Source organism: Lonchura striata, chromosome 2 (genome assembly GCF_050655825.1).
Source record: "Lonchura striata isolate lonStrDom1 chromosome 2, ASM5065582v1, whole genome shotgun sequence".
NCBI classification, from domain to species: Eukaryota; Metazoa; Chordata; class Aves; order Passeriformes; family Estrildidae; genus Lonchura; species Lonchura striata.
Window position 1 is genome coordinate 117,488,480 of NC_140704.1, and position 15,482 is coordinate 117,503,961.

The 15,482-nt window shown below is 37.5% G+C and overlaps 1 protein-coding gene across 1 annotated transcript in view; it reads left to right on the forward strand.

Moving 5' to 3' along the window:
* Positions 1 to 15,373, forward strand: part of NPBWR1 (neuropeptides B and W receptor 1) — a 54,679-nt gene extending 39,306 nt beyond the window's left edge. The window contains 1 exon segment of the mRNA XM_085573815.1: positions 1 to 15,373. Coding sequence (XP_085429941.1) covers positions 1 to 692 — 692 coding nt within the window. The 3' untranslated portion in view covers positions 693 to 15,373.
* The last annotated feature ends 109 nt before the right edge of the window (positions 15,374 to 15,482 follow it).

A 15,482-nucleotide genomic window follows, 5' to 3' on the forward strand; every position in this document is an offset into this window, starting at 1 on the left:
AGATGAGCGAGCTTGTCATCTCCATAGACCAATACAACATCTTCTCCAGCATCTACATCCTCACTGTCATGAGCATTGACTGCTACCTCACTGTGGCAGCCACCACCAAGTCCAGGAAGGTGTCCTACTGAACCTACCAAACAGCCAAGATTGTGAGCCTCTGTGTCTGGTCCTTCATCACTGTCATCATCCTGCCCTTCGCTGTCTTTGCTAAGATACACAAGCAGCAGGGGTGCTCCCACTGCATCTTTGTGTTTCCCCACCCTGAGAGTTTGTGGTGGAAAGGCAGTCAGATCTACACCCTTATTTTAGGCTTTGTCATCTCAATGTCCATCATCTGCACTCTGTACACCACCATGCTGCACAGACTGAGACATGTGCAACTCCACTGCAATGCAAAAGCTCTGGACAAAGCAAAAAAAAAAAAAAAAAAAAAAAAAAAAAAAAAGGTGACACTGATGGTGGTTGCTACCATGGGTGTGTGCTTGTTCTGCTGGATGCCCTTTCACCTTAGCATGGTGGTGGCCGTCATCATGGGCATCACACAAACTCCACTTGTCATTGGGATTTCCTATTTCATCACCAGCCTAAACTATGCCAACAGCTGCTTCAATCCTCTCCTGTACACCTTTCTGGATGAAAGCTTCCAGAGGAGCTTTTGCAGACTGCTAGATTGCAGAACCACCTCATAAAGCTAACCCAGTCCTCTGTCCTGTGTCCCTCTCATAGTCACCTGTTTTTCCTGGGTGATTCCAACCCAGAGAGTACCTTCTCTCCAGTCTCCTTGTGATGGCTCACAGGGTTTCAGGTTGTCTCACTACCCAAGACATGAATTGGGGCAAGGTAGATCTCACCTATCCTGCACTCATTTCCTTGGTGCTACTTTTCCTTGCCCCATTTTTTTTCTTTTGTTAGTTTATTTGTTGTTGTTTTTTTAATTCCTTCTCTCTAATGCTCTTTCTGACTTGGGTTTGGAGCTCACAGAGCTGCCACAGGTCCCTTTTCCCTTTTCAAAACATTGCTTTGCGAACTCAAGCCACACAACTGTCTCAGTCATCAGTGATTTGTAAAGTCCAATAAAAGTGTACTACCAAGTGTCTTGCTTAATAATACCACAGCCTCTTTCCTACCTACTGGACCTGATTACCAAAGTCCTGTGAACTTACTAACAACTCCAAAGGAGTTAAAGAATAAATAACTCCAAAGGAGATAAGAAATAAACAAAGATATTGAGCTCATGTCATTTTACAGGAGGGTAAGATAAGGTAGTCAAACTCCATGATAACATGCAAGAGAGTCTGAACACAAAGAAAAAAAAACAAGCCCTCCCTAGTGAATAAAAAACACGGATATGAGTTTGGAGCCACTTAAGCAGAAAATAGCTTAATTTAAATAGTGTACTTGGTCATTGTAATTTGAAAAAAAATGCAGCTTTTGTTTGTATCAGAAGTGGTGATTATTATTTGTCATGTGTTTATGGGCTGTTACACTTATGGATATTTAGTTTGTGGTCCCAGAAAACAGAATCAAAGGGTATCTTCAGAACCAGTTACCTTTTAAGGATTTAAAAATATCCTTCTGAAACATAGGAATATCCTGACTTCTTCCCTTAGAAATCACAAATAACTTGCAGTGTTTAGGCTACTTTTAAACTCTCTCACACATACTTCCACTTTTTGGTAAGATTTATTAATATTTCTCTTAAGAAGGAGAAGTGGAATAAATATTTTTTTTTTTTAAATCCCAAAAAGATAAGTGAATTTTGCCTGAAGGAGGAGAGAGAGGGTGAATGAAAGTTTCACTAGAATTCACATGTCCAAACACTGCACAAGGACATTTCTTCCTCTGGTCTCATCTCCTCTTTTAGTCCTCTAAGGAAAACTGCAAATATGTTGAGGACTGAGAAAGTATTTGCAATCAGTTAATATTTCTCATCTTAGTGGTCTTCACTGTGCTTCCCTGCAGCAGATTCTAAATCAGTGTAACACAGTTTTTGTTAGATATTTTCCCCTTCACTGAATACAGAGCGATATGGAGGTGTGGTTAAGGATTTGCATTTCCACCTACACAGGAGGTCATGATGGCTTTCAGGAGGTGCATAAGGATTTGTATGGCACAAGGAGGTTGCTCCCGTGAGACTTTGCACCAGGTTCTTTCCCACTGCTGCAGTTTAAGGTTCTGCCATAGGCATATGAAAGTTTCTTTCACTAAATCCTCCCACAAAAAACTCCAAAAAATTTTACTCACTCATTTTAGCAATTATGCACGCCTGATACTTTATAATAATATATAACTGGATTGATAATTAAATAATTTCTCCTTATAAGACATTCATATTCCCTGAGACAGTAAGTGCTAAATTCAACACCCAGTCTAGCTGTTATGGAAATGGGAGGACTCTTTTGGGGAATGACAGTGTTGTTCTGTTTCACTGGGGGCTGAATGATCTGACTTCCATAAGACACAGAAGCTGGTGTTTGAAAGAGCAACCCCAAAATGGCTGGAATACCCATTTCCACACTGCATAGAAAAAAAATGTGCTTCAAGAACCAGTCACCCACACTTTATCTTCCTGCCTGAACAAAAGGTCATTAGCTTTTCCCACCAGCTGCCTGGTGGTCAGTCACATCCCATGGAGAAAGAACTTGTCTGTATGAACCAAGCAGCAAAATCTCTCTTTGTTTAGGCTGCTGCTACACACACCACCTCTCTTATATTCTTTAGTCATCATCTTCACAACAACATTATTTGCTAAAAGACTACATGCAGCTTATAATACAAATAGTTCTATTCTCAGAAAGGACACGTGCAGCACCATTGTGCTCTCATGGTTGTGATCCTTCCCTGAAAACTGACAAATGGCATCCCTGTTTCAGTGCTCCCCACACACCTCGTCTTTTTTAGCCTCTTTCTGCTTCAAAATAGTTCCACTGTGGACAATAGAAATTTTTTTTTCTCAACAGAGCAAGATTTTTATGTTATTTTGCCAATTTAAAGCATGATTGCAACACAAGGCAACCTCTTTTTCTGCTTCACAAAGTAAAAGAAAAATAAATTAAATTCTGCATAAGTTTTATCCATTTTCCATTTTCCTCATCTTCATTCATAGTCACTTTTAGGAAGCATGAAAAAGACACACAAACCACCAAATTATTGCAATTTGAAGCTCCACAAATGCTTCTATTTTTCTACTCACTAAACTTTTATACCACCAGAGGGAGTTCAAAGACAAATTATTCAGCAAATGTATTGAGTGGAAACGAGCTTGTGCTGTTATGCCTGACACTAAGCATGCAGTTTTCTATGTAAGATGTCTTTTCATCAAATTTTATTCAAATGCACTATGCTATGATAAGCAGAATTATAATAAAACAGCTTTAATAAAGGTCAGAATTTTCTAGAGGTGTGATCCTGAACCTGCTTGACATTTTTCTGTTTCTTTTTAAGCATCCACTTCCAGTGTAGTTAGAATTCTGACTGAGAAGAATGATGTCTGGATACAGCTGAAGACACAGCAGGTCCTGCACATTCCCACTTCCAGTCAATCAGAAATCACTTCCAGTCCCAGGGGAACTGGACTGGGGGAGGACTGGGCAGCTGTCACTGACATAAAGAATGTGTGTCAGTTTGCAGAGGCCAGCTCTCCTCCACACCATTCTTCAAACCAGGGCAGCCCTGTGGAGCCCCAGCAGCCTCCAGGAAAGGATTTGTGTGTCTCTGTACTCTGCTTCACACTACTTTTATTAACTGGAAATTTTTCCCGATTTGCCTTTTTCCTGTTCCTGGTTCCTATTATGCCCAGGCTGCATTTCATGTTTTGGACACTTCCCCTCCTTTCAGCTTTCAGCCCCGAGATGGCACTGGTTCTTCACTGACAAGCCAAAGTACCAAAGTTAAAGACTGAAAAAAAATATTTCCAAGAGCTACTTTGGACACTTGTTAATACAAATTAGCAAGGGGAAACAGAAAAATACTGTTTATTTTATTGTAAAATATATGTAAAATAGCATGAATCCTTATACATTTTTTTAAATGGAGATCAGTACTGTTTAACAGTATTCATTGAATAAAGTATCATTTGAAATTATAGGAGTACTTTGGGTTAAACTTAGATTAAAATTCCTTTATGTTCCCAGATTAAAGTTTTTAGTTCAGACACTAGACCGATAAGTAAGGGAATAGAGTTTCAACTAAAACTCTCAAGTTCTTAAACAAAACTGGGGATTTTCTTTAGAGAAGATATGTCCAAAATATTTAATTTTTAAGGTGTCTATTAAGGAAAAGAAAAGCTATATGATTCTAATAAGGAGCAAGTAGCTTAATAATTTAAATATCTGACAGAATTCTCAGGGGCTGTAAGTAGTGCAATGGGCTTGGATACAGTTAGTGTGATTTTCATAAATGAATAGCCAACAGGGTAAGATGTCTTTACAGAATATTACAGGCTCAGGTGTTGATACAGTCCTCTCCAATACTGCAGTGTATAATTATGTTTGTTATTGGATGGAAGACATACAACATGCCTGTGTGGCAGCAGATCCCTGTGGGAGGAGATCTGGGCTACACCACCTGGCTCCTGCTGGGTAAGAACTCCTCAGCTCTACCTCTGAGGTGTTTTCCTTCTGCCAGTTTTCCTTCTTTCCTTCCTACATCCCTGCTTACTGAGGCCAACTCAAATCAGTGGGAAAATGTTAAAACAGTGGAGGTGCTGGTTGATTGTTTCTATTTATTCCTGATTCTGTGGTAGGACAGAGATCCTTACTAGCCTGGGTTATTGTGGTAGACATTCACCCACCTACATAAAAGTAAGAGCTGCACAAGAGAATTTGCAAACCAAAAGATTTTCTTTTTCTGGGGACACTGGTCTCCTGGAACACTGAGAGGATCATGAGCCTGTTTCGCTCCTTGTCTCAGGAGAGACATGTCCTTCCCAAGGTATATTTTTCACTTCTGCATTATATTCACCTTAAAACTGAAGCTGAAAAATTGCACATGGGCTTTTATGCCTCACTCACTGAGCCTGTGTTACAAAATGGATCTTCAGCTAAAAAAATAACAAGGCTGGTTTCTGGTTAGCATAGTGACATAGCAACAGTATGCTATATAAAACCATCATGTAATTTATATTAGGTACCTATAGAAGCTATTGTCTTCATATTTGATGAGCCTTTGAGTTTGGCATTTGTTCTCTGTGATGGGCTAAGCCATCAGCAATAGCTAGTGTGATAGGTCATTGCTGGTTTGTGGTGCTGCAACTTTGGACATATTTGACTATCATATTTGACTATTTCAAAAAACCAAACCCAAACCTAAAAAAAACTCACCAAACCTATCTTCTAAGGATCACTGAAGTGTTAAAAGAAAAATATTCAAATTATTATGGTAATTTTTCCCTTCTTCCCAAGTTTTGATACTTCTCTGATATGCTTGTTTTTTCACAGAGGATGTATGTGATAAAGAGAATACTTAAATGCTAAACATCACAAAAACTGCTATTCCCATAAAACTCAGAACAAATTTCAACTCTGTTGACTAACTTTCTTGTGATGAAGAGTTCTGCTGACTCTTACTTAAAATACACTAAAATCAAAAATACAGCAAGAAATGTCCCCTAGCTAAATTAATCCTGGTAGAAATAACTTAGAATACTGCTAAATAAACCAAGTCAAACAAGAATATATGACTGGAGAACCAATGCAGAAATCTCTCTAGCAGACCTTACTATAGTTAGCAAACATATTTTGAATTTTTTCCTTATATCAATTACTGGGCTCTTATTCAATGTTGATTAAATCTGAGATGGCCAGTTTCCATCCTCTCTGACTAGTCATTAAATTAAGTGGCTCTCAGTGGCTATACTACACATTTCATTTTTTCCCATGTTTTTAAGAACTACTACCACTGAGTCACAGTACTACAGTCAGAAGAATTCACAGAAAAAAAAAAAATCCATTGTAAAGTGCTGGAACAAATCCGCTATTTCAGACTTACCATTCTACATCAAATCAATGGTCTCTTATGTCAAGTAGTCTATTTTTAATGGGTCTTAAATTATGTCTCTTGATGTACAGCTGTTTTCAAGGACATTATTACATAATGTGTGTGGGCAGGTGGCAAACATTGCTACCTGTCAGAATTAAATCTGGCAAGGCAGAAATAGAAACTTTTACGGTTTTTTTCTGTTATTTGTACAATCAGAGAACACAGTGGGCCAAATAGGCTTCTCATGGACTGGGCATTCTGCAAGACACTGTCTACAAGATTTTCATCGTCAATATAATCAAATCTAGTCTCTTTAAGACAAGGTGTCCTGTCTTGTCAAACCAAGACACAAGGCAAGGAGTGGGCAAAGGCAGAGGTTCTAAAGCATCTCAAGGTTAGGAAAAGTGAAGCAAATACAGAAATTATGGATAAACCCAGATTCCTTTCCAAAATATGGCCTGAAAATTGAGACAAAAAATTATAAAAGAGAAAACAGAAGTTCTCTAGTAAGGTAGAACAGGTGAACAGATGACTCCACTTGCTGCATGTCCACAGGGCCCAATTCAATTTATCAGTTATAATTGCTCATGGAAGGAATGTGTTCCATCCATTCACCAGCTGGTTGAAAGAAGGAGAATAAGCAAATCCCTAAAGCAAGAATGAGTACCTATTCTAGTTTATCATAGCATTTGAAAGACAAATGGACTTATATACAATGCTATTTTTTATCCAATATGTGACTTTTTTATCAGCACATACATCTGCATTCAATTAACTCTTCAAAACAGCACTACAGTTAAGACAGATCTCACAACACTACTCTGGGGGAGTCCAGGGTCTGCTGGTTTTATTCAAGTTCAGATGTTGTTCACTGAGGATGTTAAGTCAGGACCTTATTTTCCTCCTCTGCTTACCTCTGCCCCATCAGTCATTCCATCAATCTCCCTTTACAAGCTCACAGGTGCTCTGCAAAAATAATTTCTTCTGCTTTTCCAGGATCTTTAACATGTCCCTATCAGACCCAAACTTCACTGGGCATTTACTCTTGTTTTCTAAACTGCCTCAACCAAGTTTATGCTACCACTAAAATGGAATGAAGTAGCATGTTCATTATTGATATGTCAACTGCTTTTCTGTTCCTCTCCTGTCTACTTTTAGGAGAAAACCAGCACACTCTGCACAATGTTTCCCACTGCTCCTGCAAGAGTAATTTATCATTTATGGTGTGCTGCAAAACTTTTAGGAATTGCAATCTACCTGCTAGTAAGTTCACTTCTGTCAGGGGCCATGAAGAAAAGCAAAGCAAAGCAAGGCAGCAGCAGCAACATTAATTTTTCGGGAATGGAAAAAGAAATTGTGGCATGAGTGAATAACTGCTTCATTTGTTGTTATCATGTGTTTGTACTGAGAAAGAATCTTGCAGCAAGTTTTTAAAAGACAATCTGACCCAAATTAGCTGATATTAATAGGAATGGGGAGGAGAATGGCTCTCAGATGCTCCCATGCTGTGGATGCTGCACACTGACTAAGGAGCCCAATGCAATTCTCAAACAAGAGTTATGAACCTCCTTAACATGCAATAGTAAAATTACCAGATGTTATACTTGCATATATGTATAAATCATTGCTAAACACATAAATAAATGAAGCAATTTACAACACTAGATGAAGAATTTATGGACTTAATTTTTTTATGAGATTGCAGAGAAAAGAAATGAATATTATGAACAAAAGATGTGGCTAAGCAGTAAAAGCTATAATACTAATATGTACAAGGAACCAGCCAATCTAAATAATTTACTAAACTAATGAGAATCATCCATATCTTATGTAAAATTTCCAACCACTTTCCCAGCAATTTTATCACAATTAATAGGTCCAAAAACCGTGTCTTCAACAGTGTTCATAGTACATTATATATGTATTATGACATAGTATGTTAATTCAATTGCTCCAAAGTTAAATTAAAAGCTTTTGTTTTTGTTTTTTTTTTACTTTCTAACAGAATATTTTACTGGGCAATATTTTATTATTATTAAACAAAAATACATGATTGTCAGGTTTTATGTTTTTGTTGTATGTGTAGTACTGTAGCTACAATATGCTAAGTAGAAAGCTATGGCTAAAAATGAATTTTCTGCATATATGGAACTCTGCTTAGAAAAATAAAAAGCAATTGCAAGTGTCAGAAATTTATGCACTGTGTAATTACAAGGTGCTAGAAGTACAATTATAGACTTGCTAATAAGCTTTTCATTTCCTTCCCTTTTATTTTAAATATTGCTTCATCTTAGATGATTTATTTCTTTCTTTCATAAGAGAAGGTTTTCCAAAATGAGGATTTTTTATAGAATTTCTCTATTTGTTTTGCAAGGGAATAAGTTTCCAGAAACTGTTTATATTCAGCAATAAGCTCTTACATAACAACTTTATGTTAAATAAAGTAAGTTTATGAAAATCTAGAGCACCTCGGTTCAATGAAAATTAAATCAGAGATGTTCAGTATATTCAACTGTTTCAAATCAAATGTAGTTTGGATGGGAAGAAAATCACAACTAAACAAAATAACCCCCCAGGTCTTTGAAATTATACATGCAAACCTTGGCAATATTTATCTGTAAGCAGCTTCTTCACCACAGCCAGAATAAGGATGATTGCTCTTTCCATCACTAACCTTAAGATCAGGGGGAAAAAATCAACTCTTCAGAGAAACAGAGAGCAATAGGAAAGTTTGCTGTAGGAAGGATGATGAGCATAGGCAAAAAGCAAGGACAAAACCCAAAATAGTAGTCCTTGGTTCTGTCCTTTCATGCTCACTTTGTACCTTTCAGTGAACAAATGATGCATTGTTTAGAAAGTCTTAACTGCAGGGAGAGGCGTGCAGTTGAGAGGCTCTTTGCATTCTCATTCAGTTACCTGTCCAAAGGCTGCCTAATTCTACTTCTGTGCCAGTTTAAAGCAGAGGGGGTCTGTAGCAGGGAAGTGCTAAAAAAAATCCTCCCTGAGCATCCTCAGCACCAAAGATTGTGTTTGTGTACCACAAAACTAATGATTTCCTGGGTTGCATATGGATGTTTTCCAATCTAACCAGAGTTTGATCTGTATCCAGGACCTTCCTTATTTTCACTGCAGCTGCCATATCTGAATGCAGAAACCCATTCTCAACAAATCTGCACTTTTTAGGAAGTTCTTTAACAAAAGTATTTCCAACTGCCTCTGACAAGGACTTTGTAAAAGTAACTTAATTTTTTCTGATTGTTTGCCTACATGGTAACAGAGATAAAAGAGCCATGTAGCACATCATACCTCATGTATTGTTTGCTAATACCTCTTAATTAACATGAGCACGACATGCAGCACCTGGTCTGAGCAACAAGCTTGAACCACTAATGGATACAAGGACACATTGCAGGGACGGAATAATTTCTTTGTGGAAAAATACAAGAATGAGCACGTTATTTTCTCTACTTTGCAAATGCTCTCATGAAATAACAGCAGAAGCCAGGTCTTTTCAGAAGTCATATGGTAATCAAGGGCAACATAGGCTTTGAAAAAGATTTACCTTAGTAAACTCCTGAGACTGCAACACTCTCAGGTCAGCTCATGCTGGGATCACACAAATATTCCTTTCCTCTTCAAGAGTATATATATTTAACAACTTACTGAGACATCTGTATCCAAAATAAACAAATTGTAATAAACAGGAATTTTCATAAAAGTGAGGCATGTGTTGGTATTGTGTAGATATATATACACACACACACACACATTTCTGCTTCTGTCTCCAAAGCAATGTCTGCTCAAAAGCCCTTTCAGGATGCAATAATGTGGCGCAGCTGGGAACACCTTAATAACTTTCTGCAAAGAGCAGCTGAACTCTCTATAGTAAAAAAACCTTCTCCATCTGAACCTGTCTTACACACCTTTCCATTTTCCATTAAAATCCTTGTCAAACAGTGAAGGATTTTTTTTTCCTTCTGCACAGATCAGGAACTTTTAAAATATGTTAAACTGGAGAAATAACACAAACAAAAAATAATTCTGAGCATGTGATCTAAGAAGTCATTTTTATTATCCCTCTCCTCCTATGAGAGATACCTACTCAAAATTCATTGAGGTCAGAATGGAGACATGCATGCCAAAAATCAAATGCAGAATATGTTGTAAAATTATAAGTACTGTTAAGTATATTTCAAACCAGAAGTGTTGTTCAGGGTTGGCAAAGTGGGAATCAATAAATAGAAAAGGTCTGCTAACATGCATTGATTGAGGTCTGTCCAAATTTTGAGGTTGCTTTTGCTGTCCTCTGTGAACCAGCTCCTTAAGGGGGAATTCTGCCTAACTGAAAATACAATGACCAGATTCTGGCAACCTGCTTTATCTGAGCTGAAGATGGAAATATCTTTAACTGTACTTTCTTGAAGTACAAGCTGAGGTGCCATCTAGTTATCAAAACCCCTAAGAAGGAAAAATAATCTTTGCACTGAAAGGCATTTCAGGTCACCTTATGACTGCTACAGTCAGATAAATCACAATTTATATCAAGATGTTCACCCTCAAGAAGAAATATTTTCTCATTGAAATTTCCAAGAGACAGAATTTTATCCAAGCAGACGGGTTCTGGAAAGAGTTTGTCTTTAGGAAAAAATGAATTCTACCTTATTCAAAGTAAATACTATTGACAGTCTAATAATGATATGTAGGATACAGGCATTACATATATTTCATTTCAGCCAGGTATACCATCTCAGTTATGCAGGCCTATAAATTACATCAGTAATCCTATCAATAGTTCTGTAATAGCACAGTATCTCAGTGAAATAGAGGATACTATCTAAACACAAAAAATAATGCCCTTATTTTAAATGGAAATAGTTTGCCAGGAGTCAAACCATCATATCTATTACATTGATCTATAACTTCAGCTAATGAATTTCACATGTCCACTCTGACATTTCACATGTACACTCTCATATTCTTAAAAGAAAAAAAAACTTCCTTTGAGCTGCTCTTCTACCTTTTAGAATTTTCATCTTTTTGTCCTACCTCAGTCCTTTGCAATATCTCAGTTAGAAGAAGTGTAAAATAATCTCTCCATGCAGGTACATCAGTATGAGGCTCTGAGACAAAATTTTTTCAACTGTGAATAGAAACACTGAAGAGTTAATGGGGAATGCCATTTACTCAGTTCCTCAATAGTGTTAAGTTCACAGCAGTTTCAAGAGGACAGTATAATTTTTAAAGGATTTTTTATGACTTGAGATTCAGGCCATACATTTATCTAGTCACAGATCCTCAAATCCATTTTACTCCACAAAAGCTGATTCTAACTTTTTCTTGTAGCACAGGCAGTGCCACTGATGAGTTTTAAGACTGTGATATAATGATTAGTCTCTAGTTAAAACTTTTAACATCAACAAGGGTGCAGGCTACTTTATATTTTGTTGCCTACCCTGAAACATCAGTCTGGCAAACAAGGCAAATGGATAAAGACACAGTCACTGTCTCCACTCACATGAGTATTTCCAACTTGTCTATTGCACTGAGCAGATCATGTTCTGCAAGATACGGATATAACATTCCAAAGCTCATAATTTCTTTTTTTTTGAAAAGTACTAGGTGATGATCAGCAACAGCTTCTTCATGGCATAAAGAAATTGCTATTTCTCAAATTACCCCCAGGGAGGATTTTTTTCTTTTTCTCTAGTTTGGTTTTCCAAGTTAGAAAATCTCCCACTTTTGAAAGTTTCAGTACTGAATTTGCTTGGCAGTTTCCACCTAAAAACAAAAATTAAAATCCATCATATTTCAGTTCAAAATTAACAGTATTAAAACCCAGCTAGTATGAGCAGGAGGGAAAAAAAGCCTTCTTAATTAAATTTTATAGAGAGAGGAAAGCCTGTGTATCAGAACTGCCAGGTGATCACTGTTTGGAACCGGTGTTCTTTCCTAAAAAAGGATGGGAACTTCAGCAGGTGATAAGTTATTTAGTTAGCATGGCGGTGTTGTCTCCTCTTCTTTAGGGGACCATGTTTTTGAACTCCGGCTTTTAACATGTACTTTTTTCTTCAGTGACTAATCAGTATGGATAAAGTCAGACCAAAGAATTAAAATCATCTTGTTATCTGTCAAATATTTTCTGCCATCTTGCTTGTGTACACTTGCACTTGTGTACACTTGCACTCATGCACACTTCTCAAACCTTGCCCTTCTTTCCCCTCCACTGTGCCGTTCACTCCTCCCTTTACCCAGCTTGTTATTAAGTACAGATGAACCCCCAAATATTGGTGCTTTGGTGCCAGCAGCTGCCAAATTATTTGGACATGCTGGTGGCTGGAGTTCCACCTCTTGAAAGCTTTCAGAGCTTGTTCAGGAATGGGACAGGAAGGGGCACCAGCACTCCCTGGTGACAGTGGAGTGTCCACAGCCTAACCCAAGTGACAATGATACAGGACTAAGACATTTTCATGCACTACAGACTAGAGGGAAAAGGGAAGAATTAGGAGTCTGAGGACAGTCAGCAGTATTCCCCTTGCTGTATTTCAGGTGATGGAGATGACCAAAACAGTGAAAAAATGTGGAAAAATAAAAAGTACAAGCCACATCACCTTTCTGCCTTCTCCCTCCTGCAGGCAGTGCACCTCCTTCCAAATTCTAGACAAGTTGCTATGGAAACTATCAGCATGGCTACAAAAATAGGGAGGAATTATAGATCTCATCCATATATACATTATTTAATTTCATCAAAGAAAGATAAATAGTACGAGTCTGCCTTGTTAGTAAGACAGTTTCACCCTGAGGAAGGAAGGACCTTCTGCAGAAGGGATTTTAGCTGACAATCAGCCCTTTGGCCCAGGTCACCCAGAGGAGAAGAACATCAGCACACTCTGCCCCTCTTCAGCTGAGAACAGCTAGTGGAAGATGCCCATCAACAACTTTAATTTGTTTGTTTTGTTGAACTTGTGTAATCTGACAATAGAAGAGCCACATCACTCCTTTCCTCCTGTTTTGCACCTTGACATAGCATTAGAAATTTATTCCCATGTGCAAACAAAGATATTTGGGGACCATTTCAAGCTCTCTAAGAAGGCACTGGGCATAGATTTCTCTGCCTCAAACTTAGCTATTTGGAAAGAAACAATGCAGAAAAGGAAATTAGAGAGGAAAGATAGCAACAAGGGGGCTTATCCAGCCTTTACATTTCTCCCATCCCTCTGAGAGTTCAAAATATTCCTAAATTTGAAGAAAATCAAATATAATACTGTTTATATAAGGAAGGCTGTAAAAGGAAGAAAATACGAAGTAAGGGACTCTATTAATTGTTCCTTGTTATCTTACTTTCTTAAAACTAAAATACACTTAACACTTGATGAACAACTGCTTCAGAAATCCTTTGGAACTCAAAGATTTTAATGGCAGTGTACAGATGGATGAACTGGAAGACTCAAGATGTGTTACACTGCAGTTGTCCAAGTTGGATGAACAGTCCAATACAGGGATGTTGGCAGAATCTGACCAGAACCTATGACTTCTTCTTTGTCTTCTTTTCCCCTTCAAACTGATAAAAATGTTTTCTAACCAACAAAAAGGATATGTTTTTTGTAATTATTTTACCTTCCTCTTAATTCTCTCTACCATGCTAGTTCTTTTACCACTCTCACTGTCCTGCTTCACTGAAAAGAAAAAAGAAGAAATTACAAGGTAAATTAAATTTCATGACAAAACTTTCACAGCTATAAAAACTAGGGAAGCATTGTAAGTTTAGGACTGGAAAAAGAAAGACTTGTCTTCTTAGGCCCCAAACCACTAAACAGTCATAAGCACATGAGTAATTTAAGTGATCTCTTGGATTTAAGCCAATAGATAAATGTTAAATATGTGCCTGTCCCAGCCAATGCACACAATCTGGTTTTAAATGTGACATTTACATATGTATACATATAGATAGATATATCTTTTGCAGTTGGGGAGATTAGAAAAGCTGTTTATAAACCAGAACATAAGGCTAAAATCGTAATTAAAATTGTCCTGAAAGTCTCTCTGGTGATATTGTGAAGCATTGTATCATTTTGTTTATAAAAGCTTGAAAAAAACCAAATTTTAATGCAATTTACATTTAGTTCACTTTCCACTAAATAAGACATGTAGACAAGCTATGAAGAGTAAAACAGATTCTATGCATAATAAAAAATTTTAAAACAACTAAAATCCATGAGGAGTATTTGAGTGTTACCTATTTCAGTGGCACTGAAAGACAGCTGTGAGTTAAAATTACAGTTTAATTTGCATTAATGCATTTACACAAAAATCACAGAAAGAGGAGAGCATCTCATCTTTTTTTAACTGAAATTCAAGGGAGGGATAAAAGAGGATGTTTTACTCTGCAAGAAAAATAATTGTTCGAGTTTGACAGGCAAATTGAACTAACTGCATTGAAGATGAGTGAATTTAATGTTTCCAGACTCAAAGTTTTTACAGGCTTAACTGTCAGATAATAAAATACCTTTTAGCTTTTTGTGGCTTAGATAACATATTCATATATTCATTAGTATGTTTTCTGAAATCCAGGCAAAGATAGAGATTAATAAACAGAGATGCTTCAGTGTTGCCACAGCATTAAAAGAGAAGCAACTAATCCTGCATCCTTTGCATATACCAATTACCTGATCTTGTGATAAATTTTTCTCAGTGGGACTTTGTTTTTCCACCACACTCATAAATTTGAAGAGGCTCCTCAATAGCTTTTTAGCAAATCTTACTGATGTCTTTTCAGAGAACTTGAGCAGACCTTAAACTGGGTCTTTAAGGGACTTTATTATTGCTTCAGTTGGCCCTTACATATCTCATCCTACAGGAAGTCTGCTGACACATTCACCATCAGATCAGGCAACGCAAAGGAGTGGGATGGGGGACGCTGGCATAAGCCTTTGAGAAGGGAATGCTTAATCTGTCCCACTGGTAGGGAGCTTCCACCCTTTACAGCACACAAATCAGCAATCTCTGCTAATGCTACCTACATCTTTCATATTTTTCAAAATCAGCGTGGAGGCAGATGCTTTCTTCCAAAGATGACTGTGACACCCATTTGCTCCCAGTCCAGCAGCCTATTGGAAAGAGTTTAAGGAGGAAGCAGATGAAGTGCAACCAGTCAAGTTCAATTATCACATGCTCCAGGATCCTCTTGTCATCACAACAGTGTTACAAGTCTGAGAACTTCATGAAACACATGACCAATGCATAGGTGCTAAATGTTACATGAAAGATTTTCCAGTTTATGTTTCCAGCATGCAGTGCAATTAGTTCAAGGTGCAAGCTGGGACATCATATTTCTTCATCTTTGTGGGACATTAGAGATACTCTCACAAGATCAAAAAAAAAAAAAAAAAGATAATGGAGCCAGAAGAGTATGTGCTGCAAGCACTACTTGGGAGTTGTCCAAAAGACTGCCACACATACATGGCATACAAAAATGGTGTGCAGGACTGGAGCTGAGGACAGAA